The 21,591-nt window shown below is 49.5% G+C and overlaps 1 protein-coding gene and 1 pseudogene across 7 annotated transcripts in view; one reads left to right on the plus strand and one right to left on the minus strand.

Annotated features, from left to right (window-relative positions):
* TMEM268 (transmembrane protein 268) overlaps window positions 1-16,395 on the minus strand; it is a 28,368-nt gene extending 11,973 nt beyond the window's left edge. Inside the window, exons 1-6 of one of the 7 annotated variants that reach the window (XM_053921335.2) lie at window positions 16,094-16,279; window positions 13,140-13,188; window positions 11,669-11,853; window positions 4,250-4,359; window positions 2,311-2,418; window positions 1,132-1,281 (exon numbers count right to left, since the gene is read on the minus strand). In XM_053921335.2, the coding sequence (XP_053777310.1) occupies window positions 1,132-1,281; window positions 2,311-2,418; window positions 4,250-4,359; window positions 11,669-11,777 (477 nt within the window). In that variant the 5' untranslated portion in view covers window positions 11,778-11,853; window positions 13,140-13,188; window positions 16,094-16,279. Of the gene's footprint in view, window positions 1-1,131; window positions 1,282-2,310; window positions 2,419-4,249; window positions 4,360-11,668; window positions 11,857-13,139; window positions 13,189-15,047; window positions 15,181-16,093; window positions 16,280-16,303 lie in introns of those variants that run through there. The other 6 variants (XM_053921339.2, XM_053921348.2, XM_045196861.3 and 3 more) reach the window with 6 other exon arrangements.
* LOC112306487 (UV excision repair protein RAD23 homolog B pseudogene) lies at window positions 5,899-8,890 on the plus strand (annotated as a pseudogene).
* Window positions 16,396-21,591: the final 5,196 nt, after the last annotated feature.

Genomic DNA, 21,591 nt, shown 5'->3' on the forward strand with positions numbered 1-21,591 from the left:
ACGCGGGAGGAGGAGGCAGGAAGACTCAAGGTCAAAGATGTGAGAAGGACTCGACCTGCCACGGGTGGCTTTGAAGATGGAGGAAGGAAACAGGAGCCAAGGAATGCAGGTGGCCTCCAGGAGGAGGCAAGGAAACCAGAGTCTCCCCTAGAGGCTCCAGAGAGGATGCAGCAGGCTGTAAGGTAGTTAACTTGTGTTGTTTTAAGTTACCACGTTTATGGCAATCTGCTACAGCACCCAGGAAATACCAAGAGTGCCGGGTATTAATTGAGAACATAGCTTGGAATCTAAGCGTCCTGGCCTTGAATTCCAGCTCTGCTATTTATTACCAGCATGGCCTTGGACTAGTCCTTGGGCCTTTTGGAGCCTTGGGTTCCTCATCTGTAAAATGAGCATGAAAGACTACCCAGCGATTTACTGGAGGGGTTTAATGAGTTAATGTACATAAAGCATTTAACAGATGATCAACCACATATGAAGCGTGCAACAAGTAACAAAAGACCGACAGTAAAGGAGCAGAATACAATTAGTGAACCCCACATAAGCCAGGAGGTATCAATCTCCTATGTGAATGAGATCAGGAATCAGAGGGCTCTGAACCCCTGCTCTGCAACTCACAGTGGGATCAGGCAGAGGAACCTAACTCTCTGACCACCCCACTCACTGCCTCAGAAGGTGCTGCTGGAGTTAAATGAGACAGGGCTGTCAACAGAGTCTGGAGCCAGCACCCACCCACCGCCCTCAACCCTCAGCCCCAGGCTCCTGGCACTCAGTAGCCCCTCCTCGCTCAGAGCCCTCCTGAGCACCCAGGTGTAGAGGTGTGTGGAAGGACTAAGTGATCACACACATGCCACACACATACTGGCTGTTGGTGCCCTCCTCCCACCTCCCATGCTCTCTCAGAACACGGCTTGCTTCCAGAAAAACAACCCACAGGGACTAGACAGGAAAGACAAGATTCAATCACACATGTGATTTAATTTCTTTCAGTCACTGGGCACGTAGGCCAGTGTGAACTCCAAGGTTGGAGCAATCTGTTGAAGCGGGTGAAAGAGAAAACTCTCACTTGGGATCCTCCTGCCCACAGAGCCCTTCTGCAGGGGGCGTGGCTGGGGTCTCGGGACATCTCACCTTCCTCTGGTGCCTCTCGAAGATGAGCATGAGAGTCAGGGTCAGGCTCATCGCAGCCAGGGTCACGAGCAGCACACCCACCCAGTGGTTCCCCGGGGCAAACAGCTGGCTGGTGGAGTAGATGTTGGCCCACACCACCACGTAGAAAACCTGCGAAAAGCCGGGCCAAGGGCAAGGTCAAGAATGCCAGTCCCCAGTCAAGGGGACACCCTTGGACACTTGTGACACCTCCTCAGATTCACAGAGCTCACAGAGCCTGTGGGAATGAGCCCTTGTTCCTGGATCGTAAGTGAAGGTAGAGAGACGGGGTTAGAAGAGTTACTCTGAATCCCTGCTTGCCCTGGTTTTAAATACAACAGAAAAGGGCAGCAGGCTTTGGAGGTAGAGAAATTTGAGTCAGAAACCCCCACTGATCCTTCAACAACTGTGTGGCCAAAACAAGTTACAACGACTCTCTGAGCCTTAGTTTCCTCATCTGTAGAATGGGGATGATACCTACTTCACAGGACTAATATAAGCATTAATGAGATAACATGTTAACAACCCAGCACTTACTAGAAAATTAACAAAAGCCGGCTGCCATCCATTGCCCTTCCTGAGAAGCAGGACATAGGGGTTAGGAGTGCTATCGGACCATTTAGAGAAGCAGCAAGTCACGGTGGTTAGGAGTGGATAAACCAGATTGCCTGGGTCCAAATACTGGCTCTGCCATACATATGTATGCATGTGTGTGTGTGCACGAGTATATACATGTAGGTGTGTGTGTATGTTTATATGTATCTGTATACATGTGTGTACACACACGTGCACGTGATTAGAGCTACAGTGGACCCATCTGTTCAACAAATGGGGAAACCAAGCCCCAGAGAGGAGAAAAGTATTGACCAAGGCGAGGCACTGAGTCCAGAGCCTCGGTGACGGGTCTGCAGACCTCCAATCCCAAGCTCTGCCCTCAGGAATCCCTGCCTCCCGTCCTTTACGTGGGGACCTGGCTATAGCTCTCAGCCATAAATGTCCTCTTATATGAAATGCAGGTGCATGTGCACTGCCCTCTCCCAGGCAGCTGGGCCCCCAGCCCCCAGGCCCCTTACCCACACCGACGGGCTGCAGCCCAGGACGCTGAATTCAGCAGTGCCACAGGGGCTGCAGCGGGCAGCGTGGGCCTGCCTCCCTCCTTACCACAGCAAAGGCCAGCCGCATGGGCCTGGAGTTGTAGATGATGTATCTTCTCACTTGGGGCTCCAAGAGGGCGCTCTCAGCCAAGCTCCTGTACTGCTCAGCAGGGACCTGCTTGGCCACCCAAGAGAAAGGGATCAATCAGCTGCAGAGAACCCCTCCCCACCTCCCTCCTGCCAGCAATCATGTCATTTCCCGTTCACATGACGATCACATGGAAGGAGGATTTGGCTCTCTGTGGGCTGGACCAGAAGGCCGGATGAGGAGCTCAGAGAGCTGACAACAGTCACAGGGTGCGGCTCCCAGCTCAGGGAAGGCCAGGCATCATGGGAGAGGTGGGACAACTCAAGAGGACATCCCACAGAGAGATCCCTGCAGCCCAAGGTTCAGTCCCTCCTGGCAGACCCAGAAGAGCCTTAATGGTGAAAGCCCTGGGTGCAAACCTTGGCCCTGCCACCCATGTGCTGGGTGACCTGGAGAAAGTAACTCCCCTTCTCTGAGCCTCTGCCTCCTCCTCTGTAAAACGAGGATACTAAGAGTACCCACCTTATAGAGGTGGCGTGCCTTTAATAAGATAATACGTATACAGTACTTATACATGCATTATACAGTGAGTATATGTGTGTACATATTATCTGGACATCTTTGGGAGCTCTGGTTCTGCTTTCCACGCCGGTTATGTCTCATTTGGACAGACATGTGTACCTAAGGATAAGGGCATACTGGCGCAGTGCTGGGTCCACAGCGAACGCTAAACACGCAAGCGCTGTTACCGACACTGCAATATCAGGTAAGTAGTAACACAGTCCACGGTACTGAAAACGCGCATCTTCCTGCCCAAACAAAAATGCCACAGTGTAAAAGGCCTGACGAGAGTGGACTGCTTAAGAAATCAAAATTTAACCATGAAAGATTAACAGCAGAACAGCATGTAAACGGTTCGTGGGCTAACAAAACCCTGTCTAAAGATAACTGTTTAAAAACAAATGTTCTTCTAAACAAAGACTGAAAGGAAACGTGGGATGATAAACCAGCTGTTGTGCTGATGTGGGCTTGGTGCTATCGATTTGGAAAGTTTCCCCTTAATGGTGATAGAATGTTGGGTTAAGCAATAATGTAACTCAGCTTAAAGAAGTAAACTCTCAAGCCTGCAGGGGAAAATGAGCTGTGTATCTTCCCCCCATGCCCAGTTCACCCTCCCTGGGGAGAGCAGGGGGAAGAAAACCGCAGAGGTGGGGCCTTAATGACAACAGCAATACAATTTATTGAACATTTACTATGTGCCAGAGACAGGGCAAGAGTTCCTCTGGCATTATTTCACTTAAGCTTCAACAAAAACCTTAGGTAATGGTATTAATATCGCCCTTATCATTATCAGCCAAAGAATGAATCCATATACTCCTTCCTCTCCTGAAATGCCCTTCCTCCTGCCAACCCAGCAAACTCCTGTTTTTCCTCAAGATCCCAGCTCAAGTGTCTGCTCCTCAGTGGAGCTTCCATAAGCACTGCCCGCACCCCAGGCAGGGTGACCATGCTCTCAGTGAAGGTCTTCAATGCCTTACACAGTCCTCTACTGCAGCATTTCTATCACACTGCCTGATCCATCTGGCGTAGGTCCATCTCCCCCACTGGGCTCGGGGAGCTGTGTGAGCCAGGAACTGGGGCCTACTCACCTCTACAGTGTTTCGTGCCCGGCCAAGTGCCTGGCGCAGAGTGGAGAAGGGAGGACAGTTCTAACTCATCTAATACCCGAAACACACCTCGGTTAAGTGAAATAGTGGGGATGGGAGGACAGCTTTATTACATCTTCTTCTCTTGCACACCATAGCAAACATATAGTATTTAATAAGTATTTTGTGAATAACTGGATGAAAGGCAAGATGGATAGGCAGATGGGAGGACAGAAGGAAAACGGTAAGGACTTAATAAAATCAGCGCTCACCTGAATGCCCCAGGTCTGCAGCTGCTCCTCCGCGGCTCCCAGATCGAAGGAGATAGGCGCGCAGGTATTATCGATCCGGAGAACTGTAAGGACCTGGCCATTGTGGAGCTCTGAAAGCAGACAGAAGCTTCATCTGGCTGGGCGGTCACTACTACTTTGATGAGCCCAGAGCCTGCTGGCATCACCTCCTCATGGCAGGGAGGGATAGGTGGCTAATCCCTACAGAAGCAGAACTGGAGTTGACAGCAAAGCCCCCATGAGGCAGAACTGAGGCTGGAGTGTGGAGGCTATTAGGACGCAAAGTAAGACCATGTAAGGAAGAATTCTCCAAAAAGAGAGCTGTCCACACACAGATGGGAGGTAGTGAGCTCCCCATCACAAGGGATATTTAAACAGACAATTAACTACATTGAGGAGATGATATAGCAGACATTCATTCAAGCACTACTCAGCCAAGTAACTCTTGCATTCCCAGTGGACACAGAGTGTAAATAAGGTAACTGACTGTGATAGGCAGAACTACGGACCCCCAAAGATACCACGCCCCACTCCCCAGAACCCGGGCATGTGTTATCATACAGGGCAAAGGAGAATTAAAGTTGCAGATGGACTTAACATTGCTCATCAGCTGGCTGTAAACAGGGAGACCATCCTGGATCATCTGGGTGGGCCCAACATAACTACAAGGATCCTTAAAAGTGGAAGAGGGGGCAAAAGAGTGAGGAGGGATGTGGCTATGGTAGAAAGGCACAGAGAGATGGATCGCCCCTGGCTCTGAGAATGGAGGAAAGGTGCATGAGCCAAGGAGTGTAGGCAGCCTTTAGAAGCTGGAAAAGGAAGGAGATTGTCCCCTGAGCCTCCTGAAGGAATGCAGCCCTGCCGACACCGTGAGGGTTTCCACTCAGTGAGGTCAGAACTGTGAGAGGGTAAGCGTGTGTTTGCAAGCCGCTATGTCAGTGGTAATGTGTTGCAGCAACTATAGAAAACTCATACACTGACTGACTGGTAACCCCTCCCAGTGTGTCTGCAACTCACCCGACATTTTAAAAGCATAAATTGCGAGCTCAAAAAACACACCCCATCAGCGCAGGCCGCCCACAAGAGCTACCAGAACTCTTGCCCTGCAGGCCTGCGATGAGATCAGACTGAGGCTGAGGCCAGCTGGACTGAAAGCTCGGGGCTGGAACTCCCTCCCGTGCAGGGAGGAAGGGTGGCAGCGTGACACGGAACCCTCCTTCAGATCTGAGTGGAGGGGCTGGACAAAAACACAAGCTAGCCAGTCGGGCATTCAATCTGTAACTCCGCCTCTCGCTAACAGGATAACCTTGCAGAAGCAACTAAATCCTGGGCCATCTACTTAGAGGTTGGTCCCTCTAAGTCCCCTGCAGAAGACTTCTCAAATAATGAAAATAAAGTGCTTGGCCCAAAACGGGTGCTGAGTGACCGGTCACGCTTCTTGTGGTAACTTAACAGCAAACACATCACAACTCAAAAGTTACAACCCGGCAACGCTGACTGTTGTACAGCTGACCGACCCTTGAACAACGTGGGGTGAGGAGCACTGACCTCTCTCCTGCCCCTCCCCACACAGCTGAAAATCCAAGTGTAACTTCTGTATCCCTCAGAACTTAAGGTGTCCCTCGGTACCCATGGGGGACTGGTTCCAGGACCCGTCACAGATGCCGAAATCCGCAGATGCTCAAGCCCCGTATGTAAAAGGCACAGATCAGGGCCTCCCGTCAGCCCTCCACACCTGCAGTCTCCCAACCACGGACGGAAAGTGTCCGGGTATTTATTAAGAAAAATCGGCATGTGAAGTGGGTCCACACAGTTCAAACGTGTGTTGTTCAAGGTCAACTGCATTTGTTTTTACCCTCCCACACAGGAAAGGAGTTAAGGTGGCTTCAAAAAATAACATTTGAAAAGATAAAATTAGGTTGATAACCATTATCAGGGAAAAGGAAACAGAGCCTCCGAAAGATGAACACTTGACCTATATTACCAGGGCAGATGAAAGTAAGAAAGGGAAGCAGCGCCCTGACCCATGCATGTGTGGCTCAGTGGATTGGCCGTCATCCCACAAAAGCGAAAGACTGTCGGTTCGACTCCCGGTCAGGGCACATGCCCAGATTGTGAGTTCAGTCCCCGACTGGGGTACATACGAGAGGCTACCGATCAATGTTTCCCTTCCTCTCTTTCTCTCTCCTTTTCCCTCTCTCTAAAAATAAATGAAGAGTGAATAAATAACTTTTTTTTAAAAGAGAAGAAAAGGTGTACACAAAACGCAGGCACTCGCACTGGATGGGGCCGACTCACTCTCCACTCACAGCATCCAATGGGAAGCCCACGTAGGTTTGGACTCCACACGTGGAGGGTGTGAGCCACCCCCAAGCCAGCTCTCTGCATGCTGAGCAAGGGCTTGCCAGAGCAATGCAAAGATTTCGCGGTTCCTTTGTTTGCCTCCAGAACCATGAGTTCCTGGGTTCTTGGCAATAACCTCTTTCATCTGTTCCTGGAAGTGAGATCAGCAAGTCCTCCACTTGGATATACTTGTTTTTACACCTAGATTAGGGGAAAAGATCTGCAAAGCTTCCTGTATGTGTGTGTGTGTGTGTGTGTGTGTGTAGGGGAAGCAATTTCCTACTAAGGAATAAGAACTGGCTTGCCAAAAATCAATGGATTGATGTGTTCAAAGTTCTGAAGGAAAATTATTTCATTCTGTTTCATTCTATTGCTTGTGGATGTGTGTGTGTAAATTGCTTTCCTAATAACAGTAGAAGAAAAAAAAAAGAACCCTTGTTTTTAGGTAGTCAAGTCTCAAATCACGTAAGTAACCAGCCACACTTCTGTTAAGCATCTGCTATGGCCCAACTGTAGCAGTGCCTCAGGTCCCAACCCCCACCCCTGCTCCGGCTCCCACTCCCACACCTGCATCTGTAACTCCAGCATCAACGACAGCACCTTCTGAGCCTGCACCTGCTAGTGTAACAGAACAGGAGAGCCCTGCAGAAAAGCCAGCAGAAACACCACTGGTTGCTAGCCTGGCATCAACCGACAGCAGTACATCAGGAGATTCTTGTCGGACTTTTTGAGGATGCAACCAGTGCGCTTGTGGCAGGTCAGTCTTATGAGAATACGGTAACTGAGATCTTGTCACGAAGCTATGAACTGGAGCAAGTAATTGCAGCCCTGAGAGCCAGTTACAACAACCCTGACAGAGTAGTCGGGTATCTTTTAATGGAATCTCCGGAGACAGAGCACGTCAGGCTGTGGTTGGCCCCCTCCAGCCATGACTGCTGGGGCTCCTCAGTCTTCAGGCGCTGCAGCACGGCGCCCGTGACAGCAACAACTACAGGAACACGTTCCGGAGGACATCCCCTTGAATTTTTATGGAATCAACCTCAGTTTCAACAGATGAGGCAAATCATTCAACAGAATCTTCCCTGCTTCCAGCATTGCTATAGTAGATAGCTCAAGAAAGTTTCTACAGCCCCGGCTGGTGTGGCTCAGTGGATGGAGTGCCAGCCTGTGAACTAAAAGGTCACTGGTTCAATTCCCAGTCAGGGCACATGCCTGGGTTGCGGGCCAGGACTCCAGCTGGGGACATACAAGAGGCAGCCAACCGATGTATCTCTCACACACTGATGTTTCTCCCTCTCTCTCTCTAAAAATAAACACGCAAAATCTTTAAAAAGAAAAAAGAAAGTTACTGCAGCAAATTAGCCAACACCAGGAGCATTGTATACAGATGTTAAGTGAGCCAGTTCAAGAAGCTGGTGGTCAAGGAGGGATGGAGGTGGCAATGGGGGAACTGCAGATGCTGGAGATAGTTGTATGAACTACATTCAACACCTCAGGAAAAAAGCAGCTGCAGAAAGGCATACTTGTGTCTTTGAATCTAAAGTGTGTGTCTTGTTCTGGCCTGGCCGGTGTGGCTCACTTGAGCATCATCGTGTAAGTAAAAGGTTGCGGCTTAGATCCCCAGTCCTGGTGCTGATCCTGGTACAGGGAGGCAACCCATCGGTGTTTCTCTCTCGCATTGTTTCTCTCTCTCCCCCTCTGTCTCGAAAAGCAATGAAAAAAGAATGTCCTCGGGTGAGGGTAGAAAATAAAATAAAGTGTATGTCTTGTAGAAGCATATAGTTGGATCGTGCCCTATCTACCTTTTACCTCAGCTAGCCCAGCTTTAATCTGCACAAGACCTAGGTAAAGGCATTAGGATTTCCTGAAGGACGTGTGATATAAACATATTTTTCTCCAGGGAAGAATGAGAACTTGGCTGCCAATTTTATTCTATAGCAAAACTTTGATGAAGATTGAAAGGGACTTTTTTTTTTTAACCTCACACTTCACAATGAGGCAGGATAGTAAGAAGCTGGGAAAATTCCTGGGCAAGTGGAAGGGGGAAACTGAGAGAGGAAAATTAAACAGGGTCAAGCAGTTTGAGCAACTTACAGCCAGCTGGTGAATCACAAGAAGTTATGTCCCCTAACCAAGGACACTTGAGAGCAAATGGTTTATATCTCTCCTCCCTAACCAGACAATACATAGCTTAAATCTCCCTGGCCTGGGAAATAGAAAACAGAGACCCAATTAAATATCATTTGTGCCAGCTAAACCCAAGGACAGATGAAGGCAGGAGAACAAATAACAAAAACCCCATTAAAGCCAGACAGACTCAAGGTAAAAGTAAAACAGTTTAGCAGACCAAAGAATATTCCCCAAACTCCCCTACGTGCACATTTTAATACATCGGCATATTAAAAATGGACTTGGAAAGCTGATACACACTCTGCTGAAACCCTCCCCTAAGATTTTCACCCACAAAAAAAAAAAAAAAAGCCCTCAGGACAAAGACTCAGCGCAGGCGGGCTCACTCCAGAACACGCCCATGCCCCTTCTCAGGCATGAACTCTTTACTTCCTCCTAAACTCTAAGGGTCGAGAGGAGACTTGCAGCCAGGGAGCAGTGGGCGGTGGCGGCAGCTCCACCTGGGCTTACCCCTTGATCCCCTCCAGGGTCCCCTTTTCTCTGACTTCCAGGTGAGCTAACAGCAGCCTGGCCTTGCTCACCCTTTTCCTATAACTTTTCTAGGGAGCCAAAGCAGAGCACATCCTGGGCTCTCTTCTGCTACTTCTTCTACCCTAAGCCCTTCCTTTGTTTCACTGTCCCCAACCTGAATAAACGAACTCTCAGAATCACCTGGACTCGCATTGTGACATCTTTCCTACACGAAGTGAAGAACCCCACACACTTCAGGTCAGCCGGAGGCAGACCCGCTCCAGGCCAGTGCCTGTCCAGTAACCACACCAGTGCATTACACTAACTTTGCTCACGGGATTGTCTGGAATGACCTGGGCTCATGTCCACAACACTTGGTATAAGGTAGGAGATTGTTGGGGCTGGGGAGGGAGGGGTCTAGGCTCCAGGGCAGCAATAAACACAGTGCATGTCTGCTTCAATTAGCAGATGCTGCACATCCACACGTGTGTACAATGTACAACCAAACCCCAGCTCTTGCAGGTCTTTATTCCTTGCATTAAAAAATAGGAACTTCCTTTAACTGGAACATAATCAACAAAAGAAAAAAGCAAACAAAATACAACCAGAGACATTGAGGGGGGGAACAGTCTAGCAGTGGCCAGGGGGGAGTGGGATGGGGACAGTGGGAAGAGGGGATTGCAGGAACTATTATAAAGGACACATGGAAAAAATCGGGGGGGATGGTGGGGGTGGGGAAGGGAGGTGGGTTCAGCTGGGGTGGGGGGGAGGGGAGGGGAGAAAAGGCATACAACTGTAATTGAATAACAATAAAAAATAAATTTTAAAAAAAAGAAAGAAAAAGAAAACCTCTCCCTTTGGAGGGCTAAGAATGAGGATATTCCATAGAGTGGTCCTTGCTGCAGAGTGGGAAGGCTGCTGGCCCCACGGTCTATAATCTCGGCTCGGGAAATGTGGTAGGCAGAAAAATAGCCCCCTAAAGTCCATGTTTTAACCCCCAGAACCTGTGAATACATTACCTTGCCTGGAAAAGGGACTTGGCATATGAGATTAAGTTAAGGATCTTGCCCTGGCTGGTAAAAAAAAAAAATAGGAACTTCCTAGGTTTCACTCTTTTTATTGTACCAGATCCAGAAATTTAGTGTAATGCCCTGCTTACTATTCCTTTGACTTAACATTGGTTTCGGAAAGAATCTCTGCTACCTGGAATCTGCAGTCTGTGTTTCATGGCAACACTGGATAATGGCTTCACGAAATTGAAAAAAATTTTGGAACATCTACAAACAGAAATGCCAAATTATTGATGGTTATTGTTGCTGCTTCAAATAAGTATAAAATTAATGTCAAGAAAACTCATTCTTTCAGGTTAAATACATGGGGTGGGCAGGAAAGAGGGGAAATTTTTCTTAAAATGAAAATAATTACTGCTATTTCCACATGTCTTGATCATTGAATGTGAGACCCTCCTAACATGATTTGAGAAGCTCTACAAGTATGGGCAGAGATATTTTCCTGTTTATTTGTATATATATATTTTTTTTTTGGTTTGTTTTGGTAGGTGTCTAATTACTGTTTACATCCTTGTTACATTGCAGTAGAAGTTCTAAAACCACCACTGCAACCTTCACGTTTGATGTATCCCTTTGTGAAATTAGCGCTTTGGAGCCAATGGAGCAGTGCAGCCTTCATGCTCCCTCTCTGCCCTCCCCTCCCCTCCGCAGAAACGTGTTTGTCAGCAAGCCGCGAGTTCAAACTGCTGCCTTTTTCAGAACACACAAACTGCCCGATTCAGTTCGAAATGAATGCAAATGTTCCAAAATTGGGCTTCTGATATTTGTAAATGTCTGTTCCTTATTAGATAAGAATGTACGACCATTAAAATCATTAGGATTACACTGCTTTCAAAAAGAGGAGGTGGACAGAACTATATTCCAGCATCTTTTATTGCATTGGAAAGACTGATGAAATCTTTTGGAAGGGTTGGGAGATGTGGCTGGAAAACTACTTTGGAAAATACACAATCAAGATATCTCATGGCTTATTAAAAGAAAAATCTTAAAAATAAATAAATACGATGTCTTTGGATGCCATGTCAAGAATGGCTAGAGGAGGCAAGATGGGGAGGGGAATCTTTCCTTTCCAAAAGAGAAAGGAGAATTTTCCTTTATGCAGCTTTCCTTCAGATAGGAAGCTACAGCAGGAATCCAAGCAGAGCGTGATGGTGGCTTGATCTAAGGAGGTGGTGACAGAGGGGAAAGGTAGAAACGATAGACACTGGCCTGGAAATGAATCCCAAAATGCCCACCCTCATCTAGAGGCACTTCTCTGCCCCTCCACTCCCCTCCCTCTGTACTTGGTGTGTCCAGCTCAGGATCCTGGGAGAAGGGCAGGGAAAGGAACTCAAGCTCATGACCTTACCTTGCCCCCAGCCGGGAGGGTTCCCCACATGCAGGGCACTCCATCCAGGGGAGGAGGTGGGCAAGGGGCCGGCCGCCCTACCGGGGTCCATCTGCGGTTCACAGGCCATAGCAGAGAGCCAGCTGGGAATCTAATTCCCCTTCTCAGGGTTGTGGTTCATTCTGGAACTGCCAGCTCAGCTTCACCTGCTTGACAAAAACAGTGAAGAAATAACTTCAGGCCTGGGAGGGGAGAGCCAACTGGAGTCTCTCCACTGACTTCGGTCTTTCTGGTTATGCAGAGGAACATTCTCAGGAGCAGAAACTAAAACCCTCCCAGACCTTGACTGAGAACCTCCCTTCTGGTCTTGGTCTTCTCCAGCTCAGACACATCCAGGGACGCACAGGGAACCCAGGAGCTGAAGGGGCCCCACTCCTAGGTATGCGAGATTTCTGTTCCTGACTAAAGGAAGACAGCTATACTCATCATGGGCAGACTTGTTTATACAAAGGATCTCCAACAGCTCCCCTGAAGACATTGCAAAATTCAAATGATAAAGAAAATCAGGGTGCTGGGAAAGATTTTTTTTAAAAAACGTAATAACCATGAAGATTAAAAATACCCAGATATTCTGGCAATCAGAGTCCGTAGCAGAGATGGCAAAGGCTTGTGTTGAAGAACATGGGCTCCAGGGTCAGACTAACCAGTCTAAATATCAGTTCTACAACCTACAGTTTATGTAAACTTGGGCAACTGGTTTAACCTCACAGAGCTTCAGCTTCCCTATATTTAAATAATGGGACCTTATTTAAAGGTCCCATTATAATAGGACCTTAATAATGGGACCTTTGCAGTAACCCAGAGGGTTACTGCAAAGAATCAATGGGATAATACATATAAACCAGGGGTCCCCAACCCCGGGGCCATGGACCGGTACTGGTCTGTGGCCTGTTAGGAACCCAGCCGCAAGCAAAGCTGGCCAGAGCCCCACCTTCTGCCCCCTACAGCACCCCCATCCCCATCTTCCACAGTCCATGGTACCAAAAAGGTTGGGGACTGCTGATATGAAGGACAGATAATAGCATGTGGAACAAAGGTCACATGCCATAAATACTATCTCGGGTTGTTGCTGACAGTTGCCATCCTGATCCCAGAAGTTGGTTTTGAGCTTCCAGGAGGTCAAAGCAAAAATGACAATACTGTCAGTTAAATAGTCCCTGCTATCTACAAGGAGGCGTAGAAAAACGAGAGTCAGGAGCAATGCACCCTCTTGGCACTTAGCTCTGAGATACCTTGGGTGTGTTTCCAAAGCCTCAGGAGCCAGGTCAGTGACAGTCCATCGCGCATGACCCTTAGCCACTTAACCAACACAAGCAGAAATGCCTTTGGTGGGTACCTCCTTGATGCCACAGTGGAGTGTCTAGTGCCATGCACTCTGGGTAGAACCTGCACACCTTATCTGTGATGTCTCCACCTGGGGGCTGAGACTCACCCCTCACCGAGGAAAATCATGCCTAAGTCCCTGGGATGACACACGAGCCCTATTAAAAAAAAAAAAAAAATAGTTCACCAGAATCATCTTTTGCTGCCATAGTTCCCGATACTGGTGAAGACAGGAAGTGCCCGGTCAGCACACATGTGTTTGATTCCAAGTGGGCCCAAGGGCTGACCACGACTGCCCAGGTCCCCTAAAAAGGAGAACGTGAATCCCACTCCCTCACCACCTTCCATTTCTCTTGGTTCTTTAAAGAGGACCAGCTAAATAATTTGTGGGACCCAGTGCAAAATGAAAATGTGGGGCTCCTTGTTCAAAAATGATGAGCAAGTTCAAGATGGTGACAGCAGAGGCTTAAACCAAGTGGGGGGACCTAACTAAATGGGTGGCGCTTTGTGACTGAGCAGACCGCGTGCACTTGAGCCGGCCCTGACTTTAAGCTCCAGAAGACCACGTGGGAGTCGCCCACCACCAACCAAGAATATACAGAAATGAGCCTTTCACTAACAGGCATCACACAGCCGCCCTGTATCAGGGTCTGAGGTGACAAGGCGGCAAAATGATAGGAAAAGAGTGAAGACTTCAGTGCCAAAGAGCCTGGACGAGAATCCCCACTCAGCCACTCCCGTGCTCCATGACGTTCCCTGTCAAGGTACTTAACTCCTGAGCCTTGCTGTCCTCATCTGTAAAATGGGTTCAGGGAGGCCCAGCTGGCATAACTGCTGTGGGGAGTAACAGAAGGAAACACAAGCGCGATACCCAGTACCCTGCTTGCCAATCGAGCCCCTTTCCTTCCAGGTTTTTCTCTTTTCACAGGAGAGAAAACTGAGGATCAAAGATGTGAAGAGACCTGCCCAAGGTAGGGTGGCCAGACATGGTGGAGCCAGCAAGGGAGCCCAGGCCATCTGGCTCCCAAGCGCAAGTCCGTGACTCCCATGCCCCTGAGCCACCAGACCCAGGTCTGGGTGTCTCTTACTTAGCCTATTCCCTATGCCACTTAAAAAAAAAAAAAAAAGGTGTTAAGTCCAGAGAGACTGCATTTCCCAGGTGTGATCTAGCAACAAATTCTAGACGGGACCTCAGATGCTGTGCCCTCGGAGGGCAGGGACCACCATCCCCTCACCTAGCCCAAGGCCTGGCCCACAGCAGGTACTCCCAACACTGTTATGCATTTGCCAGTCAGTCATATCACCAGTACTTCCTTCCTCTTATCTTGTACCCCCAATAGGCATGAAAGCAACAACAACCCAAGGATGTTTGCCCTGCACTTGGCAAACCCTGATGCTCTTTCCTGCCCCATCTGATCACCTCCTAGGCCCATCAGGAAAATACAGTCCTTAGATCCATTTTCCACTAAAGGCTGGCTATTTAGAGCAATGGCTAAAAGTAACCTGCACAGTCCTGCACTTCCCACCTGTGTGACCTGGATGGAGCAAGTCCCTTAACTTCTCTTTGCCCCTTCCTCACACGGAAATGGAGATAATAGCGGTAGCTCAGTTGTTGTGGGGCTCCGAGAGTTCATCCAGGTAAATTACTCAAAGCAGGGCTGGGCAAAGAGAAATCACTGAAGGAATATAGCTGCTGCTATTTTTACTCCAGAGCCATTCCCTAAGAAACTTACAGCGCCAGGCGCTGTGCTTTCTCCACTATAAAACCAAAAATAAAATCTTAAGTCCCTTTTTAGACCTCCCTGCTGGGGATCACCATCTGATGGAAAAGATAAACTCAAAGAAAGAGAAGCAAGAAACGAGACAATGACCAAACAAGGCAGTCAGGGGGAGTGGGCAGCACCCTGGGGCAGTGGACAGGCTTGACAAAGGTGGAGGTGAGAGAAGGACTGCCAAGGAGGGGACAGGTACAGGCCAGAGGCCAGGATGGACCTGTCAGGGCAGCCTCTGCACTCACCTTGCAGCCCCTTGTCCACCCGGAGGCTGCAGAGGGCAGGAGGGGTATTGGCAAGCCTGACCAGGGGCACACATTAATCCATGACCTACTGGCACGTCCTGAGCTCAGGACCCGGTCCAGGAATGCACCAGTCCTATGGGGAACGTGGGAGGAGGAGACAGATTATCAAGGTGCAGGCAGGGCCAGGGAATGAGCATAGCCCTCCGGCTCCTGCAACTCACTGGTCATCTACTCCCCAACTTCTCCAAGTCTGGTTAGTTGCCTTTGCTGACTCTGCATTTAACCAGAATGTCCAGTTATCCATCTTTTTTAGATAGGAGGCAAGTCCCTGCAAAGGCAGATGTCCTTAAGTCCTGCTGAAGAAAGGTCTCCATTTCTGCAAACACTGAGTGTCCAGCCTCCCCAGGAACCAGATGACTCACTGAGATTTGGGGAAGAGAGGGTGGGGGGCAGCAGGGGAAGTAGGGGGATGGGAGAGAAAGAAAGATCGCCGTTTTCACTAGTCAGGTTTGGTTTTTGTTAAACTGGGAAGTCCCAACAAGAGGCCCTAAAGGCCGGCCTGTCGAATAAGTTTGGGGGTGAAAAAGCCTTAAGAAACAACGGGTCCAAGCTCTCCATTTTACAGATGAGGAAATTAAGACCCAGAAATGAAAGTGAACTATCCAAGGTCAAGCAGCCAATCTAGGTCAGGACCAGGACGGAACTCCCCTCATTCAAATCAAGATGACCCACTTCGCCTAGCTTTGGCCTTGGTCAGCTATGTCTTGCCACAATCACTCTCATCAACTGCCACCCCGGGGTTCCCCTCACCCCAAATATCAGCCCTACAGGCCACCAGTTCCCAGAAGCCGCCAGAGAGCAGCTCCCACGCGCTAGACGCGAAGGGGCCCAAATGCGTCCGGAAGAAGCTGGACGCACCCCCAGCGCTGGCCCCGGGCCAGGAAGGGGCACCCAGGCGGTCCGCGTCTCGCAGCACCGGGCCGTGCCGCTCAAATCTGGGCTCAGGGCGCAGACACAGGAGCGCGCCCGCGCCCGCGCACACTCACCCGCCCACACCGCAGCCCTTGTCGCCATCGCCCGGGGACGCGGGAGGTGGGGGCGCCACCTCCCCTCCGTGCCACCACCTCCGACGCCGTGGCCTCTGGCACAGCCGCACGCGCCCCGCCCGCCGGCCGCGCGCGCCGCTCTCGCGGGCCCCGCCCCGGGGCCGTCCCCTCGTGGTCACCCTACTCGTAGGAGCCGCCTGCCCGGCTTGCCTCGGGGCCAAGAGAGAAGCTTTCTCCCTGCCGCGAAACCGAGCTGCGAGAGGCCTTTCATCAGCCGGGCTCTCTCCCGGGACTCCAGGAAGCGCCTCCGCGCTTGCCGACCACGTGCACCGCTTCAGGGACTCAGGGGGTGGGGGGTGGGGGGGACCCTCCAGGACAAGTTCCGGCCCTTCTCTGAGCCTCAGTCTGTCCACGTCAGACCAGCGGCTCACCTCTGAAGTCCAGCCCACGCCTAACACAGTCACGGGATCCTATGGATGAAGCAATACTGAGAATCAAATTTCTCAGGAACTTGTTTTTTATAGAAAAATAATAAGTGCACTGTATTATTAGGATCATCGGTTCAGGGACCAGGCCACCTGAGCTCTAAGCCAGGTCTCCACTTTTTAGATCACCTTCGGTAAACTATTTAAAGCCTCTGTGCCTTAGCTTTCTGTAAAAAACAAAACAAAACAAAACAAAAAAGAGATTATACGACTTCATGGGATTGTATAAAGCTTTAATGAGAAATCATCTGTGTTGACAGCTGCCAGACAGTAATAGCTAGCTGCCCACCAGACTGGCTGCCACCCCCAAAGCCACCACCTGGAATTTCAGAGGGATCTACATGGAAAATGCCCCCTCCCCAGGGAAAGCACCAACCTTGTGTATTTTCCATAGAGCACATATGGACAGATGCGCACACGTGTATTCATACAAAAGGGAGCCTATTTTGTTCTGCTGGGCACCCTTTTTCATTCAACAAAGTTCTTTGGTGTTCACCTCACACCAGAACACCCCACTCTGCCTCCTTTTCTTTTGTAAGGGGTGCCTAGGCCTCCATGTATTGTAGGAAGGCTCTCTGTTGCCTTTGCCCCTCCCCGCAGTGGACACGGAGGGGGTTGCCACTCTAGCTCACAGGCCTTGCTGGGATGGTCACAGCCACAGTGCTGCGAACACGCGGCAGCCTGCATTTCCACAGCGGAGTCAGAATGGGGGTGCATGTTAGTTTCAGCAGGTACTGACGAATTGCTGGGGCCTCCGAGACCACAGGACTTAGTGGGTGACATGCTCTGCCAGAGGCACAGGCAGAGTGCTTGGGGGCAGCAATGAGTGACAGGAACTAAGCCCCAGATGCTGCCCAGGTGCCCTTATTGACCAGGCAAGTGAAGCCTGACACTGAGTGCCTGCTAAGTGCCAGGCCTTGTACGGGGCATTCCTGAGCAAGACGCAGCAGATCCCTATTTAGTTTGCCTGTTTTCCCAAAACACAATTTGGGAGAGGGGAAGAAAGAGACTCATGAGATGTCAGAGCTTTACTAACTGCTGAGAAGATATTGAAAGGGACCCATTGATACCTGTGACCCCCTCACCATCTGTCCAAATCCTGCCTCTCCTCCCCGAAGCCTGATATGCTCCTGTTCTTTCTGCCAGGCTAACTTCACTCTGCATTCTCACTGCGTGTCCTGCCTGCATGGGCTTACATGTTGGCACATCAGTCCACTGCACTAGGCAGGCACAGAAGACGTGGGCCTTTGGAACTGGCTGACCAGGCTCCGCCACTTACTGGCACAGGAACTTGCACAGGTCGTTTCACTTCTCTGAGCCTCAATGTCTTCATCTGTGAGAGAAGGAAAAGAATAGCTGCTACACTGACAGTCTGCAAGAATTAAATGAGAGGGCCATGTGCTTAGCAGAAAGTGCTCGGTGAAAGTGAGCTGCTCTTCTTGGGTAGCCAGACATCGTGCCTTTTGCTCCTCTGAACTACAAAACATGGCGAGGCCTGGCAGTGTAGCATGAGGGAGTGTGGGCTCCACGTGGATGCAGAAAGGTAAATAAAATCCAGGAAAAGTTAATACCTACTAAAGTCCGCTGGAAAGCACACTTCAGTAAAGCTATTTCTATGGATTCACAAGGCTGTGTGTGGCGGGCCCAAGCCCCTACCCACCCCCAGTCTACCCTGAACTAATCTTTACCCACTGTCCCCAACACCTAGAAGCCCTAAGCTCCAAGAACACAGAACACCTCTCAGTTCTTCCCCACCCCACGCTCTCTTTCACTTCCAGTTCTCAATGGCTGCCATCCCTCACAATCTAAAAGAGAACCCCAAACTCCATCCCCACCTCATCACCTTACACTCTTAGGTCTGAGCAGAAAGGACACTTCCGGAAGGGTCCTCTCCTGTCCTGGGCCCACGCCAGTCCCCTGTCCTCATTGTTACCCTTGCTTAACCTATGGCCACACCCAGCACATAGTATGGTCATTGTTCAATGTCCCATTTCCCAAAAAGAGAATGAACCTGTGGGCATAGGCCTGTTTCTGCCTGTGCTCACAGCTGTTGCCCAGCACCCTGCCCTCAGTATTTGTTACATGCATCTGAATTAGTGAATAAGTAGCTACGAATGAAATCATCAGGGGCTCAACTACAGATAAATTCAAGTAGTCATGTGCCCCATATACAAGGGTGGTCTCAGAAGATTATAACAGAGGCTAGGTATGTAATGAGCTGTATCATCTAGGTGTGTGTAAGTGCACACTATGATGCTCGCACTACAAATCACCTAATGACACATTTCTCAGAATATATCCCCGTCACTAAGCAATGCGTGACTGTAATCACAAGCCCCAGCCAAAGCCACCCTTACTCAGCAGTTGCACCATCTGTCCTGTTGTGTTTATAAGGGTTACAGACCCGTGTTGGAGGGCCACCTCCCAAATATCTGGCAACCTAGATGAAGTAAGAAGAAATGAAATTCTCCCCAGCCTGGCTGAAACTTCAAGCGTGGCTGCTGATGGGGCAGGGGAGAGCCTCAGAACCTCTGGATGAGTAAGGGAAAAGCAAAGATCAAAAATGAGATCCTCTGTTTTGGAACTGATCTGCCAGTGATGGATTCACCGACTTTTCTAACTCTTACAAACATGTTGCTTGACAGGTTGCCATGGCCAAACCAACTGAACTAAATCCTACAGCGATTCAGGCTGGGAAGTCAGACAGAACTATCTTTAAAATTTTTCCAAAAGCATCCCCCACAGAATGCTCTATGGCTAACTGCTGCATTAAATTGATTCCAAGTCACATCCCACAAGGAGTACCCCACTACAAGACACACACGTAAGAACTTGGGACTAGGCACGCAGCTGTCCTAGTTACGAATGTGCAGGGAGTAAGACGAGTCACGTGCTCTTTGTCAGAACACTGGGTCGAAACCAGAAGAAACACTCTGGATTCCCGTCAGGGAGGCCAACAACCCCCTGAAATGTCAAGGATCGATTTCCACACTATGCGCAGAAAGACGAGAGCCACAGACAGGTACAAAGGGAATAAGATGGGGCAGGGTCCAAAGACGGAGCACTAACATCTGGTTGGGAGAGGAGGGAAGGGCAATTAGAAAGTAATTGGGCTTTTAACTAGAGAGCTAGACTCTCCAGTCTTTTTATCTTTAAAAACCCCATTAAGACAATAGTAGACAAGCCCATGATGCTTTCAGAACAACTAGCCTAGCTTCTCTCCTACTCTTATCTTCAGCTGCTGCCATCTGTTCTAGAATGCTGCAAGTTATTGTCTAACAGAAAAGGGGAGGGGGGGCACTGTCTGTTCCCTGATCCTCCAAACTCACCAATTTCCATCAATCATCCACCCAAACACTGTGAGCTATGGCCTAATTCACATCTGACCCAGGAGCTAGTCAGTCATTTTGAACGTTTTAAAAGCCAGAGAAAATAGATGTTGACGTCATCTGGCAGCTTCCTCTCCCCATCCACTGGCCAAATCTTTCAATGAAGAATATGCCTCTCTTGCTTACTTGTAGGGGAAGGGGTGGGAGTGGGGTGCAAGACTTAAACTGCCTGCCTGTGCAGAAGTTTTTTCCATAATTTCAGCGCCACTGAAATGATGTGAGATCAGCTGACAGAACACTCTTGAGATCTGACAGATTGTGCCTGAAGGAGAGAAAAAATTTAAAAGGGTAAAAAATGTGGGGCGTGCAAGACTCGTCAGAACAGGTCCTTCCCTCCAAACAGCTTTCCTTGACTTCTGCCACCATCACTCAGCGCCCCGCCCACCAAGGTGGGGTGGGGGCGGGGAAAAGCATGGTGGGTTTACTCTTGCAGCCCTCACGCAGATCTGATGGTCTGAATTCCAGCTGTCACTTCCGTGCTCTGAGGCCTTGAACATTCTGTAAGTCCCCTGAGCCTCAGCCTTCCCGTCTGTGGAAGTGGAATCACAGTGCAGGGCTCTTGGAGGTTCCCGTAAAATGACTGCACATGATAGGCCTTCCTCACTAGAAGCATGCAGAGACCCACTGTACAGCCTCTGACAAGTTGCTTCATCTTTCAGAACTTTGAGGGTGTTTTTTCCCCACCCAGAATGTGGAAGTGGTAAATCTTCAGGAAACCTGTATAAGATACTATACACAGGGTCGTACTTATTTATGCTTGTTTCAAAAACTTGAGTAGGTCTAAGCAATGGCACAAAATGGAATGGCCAGTCTGTGTTCGTATTGGGCAATATCCGGGGCACCTTGCTCTCCAGACAACAGGTTCACAGCACATGAAACTGCCGGAGGAGCGATCAGTCTAGCCATGAGGGAGATGAATGATGCCGCTAAGTCTGACTGCCAGTCCAAATCTTGGCTCTAACATGGCACATCCGGTTCTTTAACCTCTCTGACTCATATTCCATAACATAAAAGATGCTGTGAGAATTAGTTAAGACAAATGCAAAAGTTCTTAGAACACCAGCTGGCATGGAGAAAGCTACTGTTAGCAATTGTAGCAGATACTTGTCACTCTCCGATTTCCCAGCCTCCTAAGCAGTTAGGCTGGATCGCATGACCCATGCCAGTCAGCAGGCTGAGAACCAGTTTTGCGTGTCCCTCCGGAGTGAAACGTGTAAGGGCTGGTGCATGTTTGCCAACTTTTTCTTCTCCCGCTTCTGCAATTGTGGACACCCATGGGCTATGGTGGTAGAGCCACAAAGCGGAAGTAATCTGAATCACTGAGTCACCCAACTTGTGGCGAACATTGTAAGAGATAAATCATTGTTACCCAGCCACTGAGATTTCAGCACATATCCTATCCTGACCAGTAACAGCCATTATTGAAGACTCAGAAACTTGTAACCAGGGATGATCAGGCTGAGAAAAGAACAAGCAAATTCTGGAAAATCAGGAAACATTTGCTGAGCGCCTGGAATGTCCCAGGAACTACAGGTGGTACTTTGACAACTGTTGTTGCTGTAGGACAGTAGTTCTCAACTGCGGGTGGTGTGGGACTCCAAGGGACACCTGACAGTATCTACAT

Source organism: Desmodus rotundus, chromosome 1, assembly GCF_022682495.2.
Source record: "Desmodus rotundus isolate HL8 chromosome 1, HLdesRot8A.1, whole genome shotgun sequence".
NCBI classification, from domain to species: domain Eukaryota; kingdom Metazoa; phylum Chordata; class Mammalia; order Chiroptera; family Phyllostomidae; genus Desmodus; species Desmodus rotundus.